The 7,097-nt window shown below is 38.9% G+C and overlaps 1 protein-coding gene across 5 annotated transcripts in view; it reads left to right on the plus strand.

The window, feature by feature from the left end:
• Window positions 1-5,911, plus strand: part of SLC41A2 (solute carrier family 41 member 2) — a 127,998-nt gene extending 122,087 nt beyond the window's left edge. For all 5 annotated transcript variants that reach the window (XM_031938841.1, XM_031938844.1, XM_031938843.1 and 2 more), the window contains one exon: window positions 3,930-5,911. In XM_031938841.1, the coding sequence (XP_031794701.1) occupies window positions 3,930-4,115 (186 nt within the window). In that variant the 3' untranslated portion in view covers window positions 4,116-5,911. The remainder of the gene's footprint in view (window positions 1-3,929) is intronic.
• Window positions 5,912-7,097: the final 1,186 nt, after the last annotated feature.

The raw sequence follows: 7,097 nt of genomic DNA on the forward strand, positions 1-7,097 counted from the left end.
CACTTCAATTCTGCTACCTCTCTGAGGAGAGGAAGAAAATGTGTTTGTATTGATTGTCCCTGTTCATCAGTATTCTGACTACTTCTGCTGTCTTCAGGTCCCCCCCCCTCGCTCTTTTACTGGGTCGGGAGGACAAAGTGAGTGTGAAGAAATCAATAAAGTATCTGGAAAATATATGAAGCACCTAGGAGGGGGACAGCTGGGGACACAAGGAAAGACTTCTTGTGAAAGATAGCATAGAAACCAAATCAGATGGGGGTGAGCAGGGAAAGCATGTTGGTCAGGGGATACTTGTAGTGTAAGACTACTGTCCTAGAGGGTGCCAGCTGGTGAAAAAGGACCAGAAACAGGGTCCTTGGGAGGACAATCAAAGCCAGGGTAAATCTCATGGTACAGCTACCCATGGCTTGAGAGTTACCATCAAGGGCTGTCTTAATAGGGCCAAAAGTTATTGGGTGAGTGTATCTACACATCTATGAGATGTTTTCCTTTTCTTTTTTTAAACCACCAGCTGCTTAAATCCCCCTTTGTCTTTCTCATTGCTGCCTGTGCCCCTAAAAGAAGCTCCCACGTCTTTGATTTGCCATATTGTAGGCATTGCCCTGACCAAAAGAATAAGCGGTTGCAGGTGCCGGGATGCAACATTTAAAGAACCCTTCAATTTAGACAAAGGATATACTTATTCCTTTCTTGTTTCAAGTGAGTTGCCCCAGTTGTTATTTGGGAAAGTGTTTGCTATAAATAACTAAGGGTGAGTGGGTTGCAAGCTTGGTTTTTAGGGCCTGAAGTTCTCCCTAAGAGATATTCGGAAATGGGAACTTGTTCACGAGTACAGCTTTTGTCCCAAAATCAAATCGGGGTGCTTTTTTTTGTTTGTTTTCTGTCGCTGCTGTTGTTGTGTGAGTTGGGGATAGGATATTTTCTGTTCTTCGGATGTAGGAAAAACATAAAGCCTTTCTGTGTCATATTTATAATATTGGATCTCAAAAAATAACCTTCCATACCACAGGATGCATATGTTGTTTGTCCGGACGTAAGCCCCGGAGTTCTTTAAAGGAACGTTCTCGCATGGAAGTGCTGGTCTGTGTTAATTCATGGAAGAAGCTGCTGCTGAATCTCTATCTTCCAAAGCAAACACATACTCTTTAACTGTATTATTTGTTTGAATTCCAAGCAACATACCTGGAGCATGGAAATTAAATTAGCCAAGACTACAGAGTTGCCTTTTGAGAAGATGTATTTACTTAAAGAAGTTATGCATATTTCATAAAGAACAAACAGGGAATATTTATTAACTTGAAAAATTATAATCCAACCTTGGTTTGATTTTGTGATATATTTTTTTCAGTAGAAATTCCATAGAATTTCAGGTCTGTAACAGAAACTTTAATGGGTACCTACTCCAGCCTTTCACCAGGAATCTCTTCTTTTTATAGATGAAAAAACCAAGAACTTCAGAGGATCAGTGAATTACTACAGGCCCCAGGGCTACTTAATTAAACTGGCAAGATCAGAAATTCAGGTCTTCTGTCACCTAGTCAAGGATTCCTTTCATTACAACATTTAATTTTTGTCTTATTTGGTTATTTGAAGAGAAATGTTTGAAAGCAGATTCATTGTTGTAAACCTCAAGAGCCATAATTGACTTAGACTATTTCTTACTATCCATTTACTTTCAAGATAATATATATTAAATCTATAATTCAATGAGCATTTATTAGAATGTGCTAGAAATCACGTGAATTCTTATAGATCGGTGTTATAGGAGGTAAAAGGTGGAATAAAGCAATCACTGACACCTTGGACATGAGCAGAGGTGAGACTTGAGTTAGGCTTTGATAGATGGAGAGGTCATTCCAGGAAGAGCAGGGAGACAGCAGAATCGCCAAGATGGACAGGCAGTGCTGTATACACAGAGCAGATGGCTTGTGTAGGAGAGTGGGAGAGAATAAAGCTGGAATGAGGGCTCTGGGTTATATAGAAGGGGCCAGTTTAAGGCTTTGGGGCTTTAAACACAGACCTGATGAGAGCAAAGCGATGATTTTAGAAGGACTGAGCTGGCAGCAGTGCACAGGGCAGATTGGAAAGGAGACAATCTAGAATACAGAGACATTAGTTAGGAGATTATTGTAGTAATCCAAATGAGCAGCAGCTAAGAGTGGAATTAGGAGATAGGAGATTACATATGAGAAACATTACACAGTGACTAGAGAAGGAATATAAAGTACAAATTCAGCCACCATTTTTTAAATGTGACTCAATAGGTATGGTGGATAGTACTGGCCCCCAAGTCAGGAAAACCTGGGCTGAAGTCCTTCCTCTCGTATATCCTGGGCAGTCTCCCTCACCATTGCAGATAATTCTTAAACTTGCAGAAAAGGTCTAGATCTGCACTGGTAGAAAGAGTTTATTCATTAGGAATGTTCATTGGGAATCTATGACTAGTGATATCACAGTCTGACCAATTATGTAAGATACCAACAGAAATACAGAAATAGATGCTTTCCTCTAGAAGCTTCTAGTCTAATAGAAGAAAGAAGATGTATATATAAATGGTGAATTACAAAATAGAAGGCAAAAGCATATTAAAGCCAAAAATACTTTGAGGAGAATTCTGGAGAAATTAAGAAAGGGTCTGAGTTGCCCTCTTGCTTTCATCCCTGGTACTGTTTTCCTTCCCAAGGTAGCTCTTGCTAGACAGTCTCAGACTTTCTTTCTTTTTTTTTTTAAACTTTTTAATCGTGTCTTATTTTTTCCAGATATGTGCAAAGATAGTTTTCAGCATTCACCTTTGCAAAACCTTGTATTCCAAATTTTTCTCTCTGCCCCCACTCCAAGATAGCAAACAATCTGATATAGGTTAAATATGTGCAATACTTCCGAATATATTTCCATATTCATCACATTGCACAAGAAAAATCAGATCAAAATGGCAAAGAATATAAGAAAGAAAAAAAAAACAAGCAAGCAAATAAACAATAACAAAAAGGTGAAAATGCTATGTTTTGATCCACATTCAGTCTCCATAGTTCTCTCTCTGCATGCGGATGGCACTTTCCATCCCAAGTCTATTGGAATTACCTTGAATGCCCTCATTTTTTAAAAAAGCCACATCCATCACAGACGATCATCACATACTCTTGTTATTACTGTTGGTTCTGCTCACTTCACACAATATCAGTTCATGTAAATCAGACTGTTTTCTGAACTAGGTGAAGTCACATCTGAGAGTGATGGTGGGAGGAGAATTTAAGGAGATAAAAGAAAGTCAGGAATTCTCTCTAGATTGTGTAACGAGAGAGCCAATGAGAGGTGGACAAGAGAGTTAAGATGAAGTTGCACAACATGAGTGTCTAATGGGATCCAATCCCCCTAGCGCCCAGCAGTGTTCTGGACCAAGTGGTGCAGAGAAAGTAGCTTCTCCCCTTACATATGCCCTTTTGTTGTAACTTTATATAGTTATTACAGGTGTTTGGTTGTTGTTGCTGAAATATCTCTTTCCTAGGGTTGGTTAGAGAACTTTGTGGCCTTGGAAATTTTTCCTACTAAATCCATATCATGCATTGGACAGATGCAGCACAAAGCAGCTGAAGCTGAGGGCCAAAGGGCTGGGAGCCAGCCTTGACTTCTGACTCGAGCTGTTTGTGTCTTTGGGCAAATTCACTTGGAAAATGGGTATGAGTCTGCTCTGTCTACCTCTTAGGACTGCTGGGAGATAGGGCAGAAATGACATGATCTCTGTGAAATGCCTTTTAAAATGTCCAAAGGATTAAACAATGCAAGGTGTTTTTTTTTCATATTACTTTATAAGCATTTAGGTTGCCATGCTAAAGCCAGCAGAAATCAGGGATTTGGGCTTGTTTGCTGACTTTTAATGGAACAGGAATTGTCTGGAACAGTTAGAAATGATCTCTGATTTATCATTCTAGGTCTTCACCTTGCTGTGGATTGCTGACTGGATGGTGCATCACTTCTGGAGAAAAGGAAAGGATCCTGATAGCTTTTCCATCCCGTATCTTACAGCTTTGGGAGATCTGCTTGGAACAGCCTTATTAGCTTTGAGCTTTCATTTTCTGTGGCTCATTGGTGATCGAGATGGCGACGTTGGGGACTAATATAAAACTGCTGACTGCTCTCAGACCATATAGAAGAAAGACCGAAGATGGTGGCTTATGACTCCTTTTCAAGGCCTTTAATATAATACAGTAATCTCATTTTGGCTGGGTTAATTTTAAGTTGGAACTGATATGATTAAATGGCCTTAACTTTTCTTAAAACTGAATTTGAATAGAAAATAAAAGTGAAGGGTATTGCCTTTCATATGAGAGAATGAAGGATGATTTGACATTGAAACAGATATGAATTTCATCTCGGGAGTTAATTAAATCAGAAAATAGGGAGGGAGATAAATACGAGTAATTTTGTAACTAGACACATTCCAGGACTGTACTTGGTCGGTGTTTGACTTGTAATGGAAAATTGGGGGTGAGGAGGAGATAATCCTCTTTTCTAATGAATTTGGTTACAATGAAAATTCTAATTTTTTTTTAAAAAATAACTTTTTAGAGTTTAAAAAGTTTTAACTACTTCCACCTCTGAACCACCTATGAGTTTGAATTTACAAATGACCAGCCCCTAAAAGATACTATTATCAGGGATGAGGGCTTCACGTGTTGGAATCTTCAAGTGAAGCCCTGTGAGCTCCTCAGAGATACTGATGACTTGATTCCAACTCCACTGCAGCCTTTATAGAGCAGGGTGTATGGGGGCAGGACTCAGAAGAGAACAGATCATTTTGGGTCATCGATTTTTTTTTCAAAAGCCAGAGGTAGGATCAAACAAAAGAAACTCAGTTATATTTGGAAGATACAACATAATGTGACAAACCACTCTTTTCTTTGTTGGAAAGTTGAATACGTGTTTGGGTTAGGAATGATCATAGTGTTGTTGTCTGAGGTATCAGCATTAGGATATATTTGGAAGCATGTTGCTGCGATGCATCAGGTTTGCCTATAAGGTTTGCTAAGAGGCCAAATTTTGTATTGGGGTTGTAAATGTTTCCCCATGCACAACAGGAAAAAAAATGAGCAAGATTTACAGACGGGAGAGTGAAGGAATTGGGCATTTTGAAGAAACCAATTGAAAAGCTAAAGTTTATCCTTTGGGGCCAAAAAGAGACTGCGGTGATCTTCCTATGCCTTATTGATGCTGCCTATCTGCTGACAAGCTGATTTTCACCAGGGGGCCAGAACACATGCTTAGGATATAGTTTTTCTTCACCTATTTTTCCAAGAAGCACCCAAGTCTATGGGGAATATTTGGACCAATCTGATTAATTATTGGAAAAGGACAGCATTTTTCTATAAAATAGAGCGAGTCAATGAACTCCAGTGGAAATGCTCTATCGGTTCTATATTAATTTAACTCCTAGTTCAGATTAAGGAGGACATTCCACTTTAACTCAGAATGGGGTGACTCACGTCTTCATGTTCGTTTTATTTAAGTAATAGGTTCTGTATAAATATATGATTGAAATCATTCTTGTTGAGTATTTTAAAATAAAGAGGGCATAGGTTTGTTGTTTTTTTCTTAATTATGCCATTTTTCTGCCTTATGATGCAGATGTTCTGGATGGTAAAAGAAGTAATTATAGTCTCTCCTTTGGAGAGTAAAGTATCACACAGTGAAGATTCTTACAAAAGAAAGACCGAGAAAGTGTAACTCCACAGGTATTTAACTGAGAAAGTTTTATAAAAATCCATTAAGACTTATTTGATCTTATTTAAAGAGGTTGAAAAAATACTTGTTTACACTTGGATTGTACGTTTGGTAATTATTTCTAAAACTTGTATGTAGACTGAAATTCCTAGTAAATTTTATTTTGGCTGCAGAAAAAAAATGCTACACCACAGTATTTGCGTTAGCAGTCTTTTCATTCATCCATCAGGCCTTTTGTTTGAGACCTTATTTCCTCATCAATGCCAGTAAAGAATTATCAGTTCCTAAAAACTGTAACTATAGTTTATCTTTACATGGTCCCTCCTACTTTACAGAAAGCTCTTCACTTACACTATCTCACATGGTGATCCTCACAATAGCCCTATGAGGCAGCCAATGCAAGTGTGAGGATACCTCATTTCCCAGATGAGGAAAGTAAAGTTCACAAGAGTCAGTGGGTTCAGTCCAGAGCATGGACACTGATCCACAATTTCTCCCATTTGATCCAATGTGCTTTCCATGATGTCAGGGTATCCCCAAGTGCTCCTGTGTGATACCCCGAGGGCTCAAAAGGCCCCAAAGGCCCCAAAAGGGCTTTGAGCCCTTAAGGCTCAAAGAAGGAATCACACATACATATATGTACACACATATACACACACACATACACACAATCTCTAGGGAGTCTTCCTTTTTCACTCACCACAGGCCATTTAATTCATGGCCACAGACAGGTGATGTTGCTGAAAGCCTTAGGTCAACCCCAAACCTGGGAATCTGTCTCACTTGGCCCTGAGTCAGCCTAGAAGTAGCTGGGTTGGCTTCAGATCCACTTCCATTTTTTTTCTGCTCAGTAAAACAAGTCAGGAACATGAAGGAGGAGAAGAGAAGGGACCCAGTGCACAGTATTACTCTTTTGGAGCTAACAACAGAGCTTATAGATTATCAACTCCAATCAGATGAAGAAACTGAGGGTCCAAGTGGGAAAGTCACATAGTAAGCCCCAGAACTGGGATGCAAACTCGGATGCTCTAAGTCCCTATCTACCACTCCTACTCCACCATGCTGCCAGAGGCCCAGAACTCACTTTTTTATAGCACTTTATGCTTTACAAAGCACTCTCCTCTCAGACATTATCAATAGCTTACAGACTAGACAATCATCCACTGGTTGAGCTAATTATAAAATGGAAGTACATTGTTTAAAAAATAAAAACACCACTATGTGTGCTCATCATTAATAAACTTATCTATAGATTTGAACATATTGTGACCAATTTTTTTAAAATTTGCAAAATGTACTGGTATATCCTTATCAGCAACACATCACAGTATTAAGTCCAGAAATCTCCCAATAATTTTATTATGTATGGTGCTTGTTTT

Source organism: Sarcophilus harrisii, chromosome 5 (assembly GCF_902635505.1).
Source record: "Sarcophilus harrisii chromosome 5, mSarHar1.11, whole genome shotgun sequence".
Classification (NCBI taxonomy): Eukaryota; Metazoa; Chordata; class Mammalia; order Dasyuromorphia; family Dasyuridae; genus Sarcophilus; species Sarcophilus harrisii.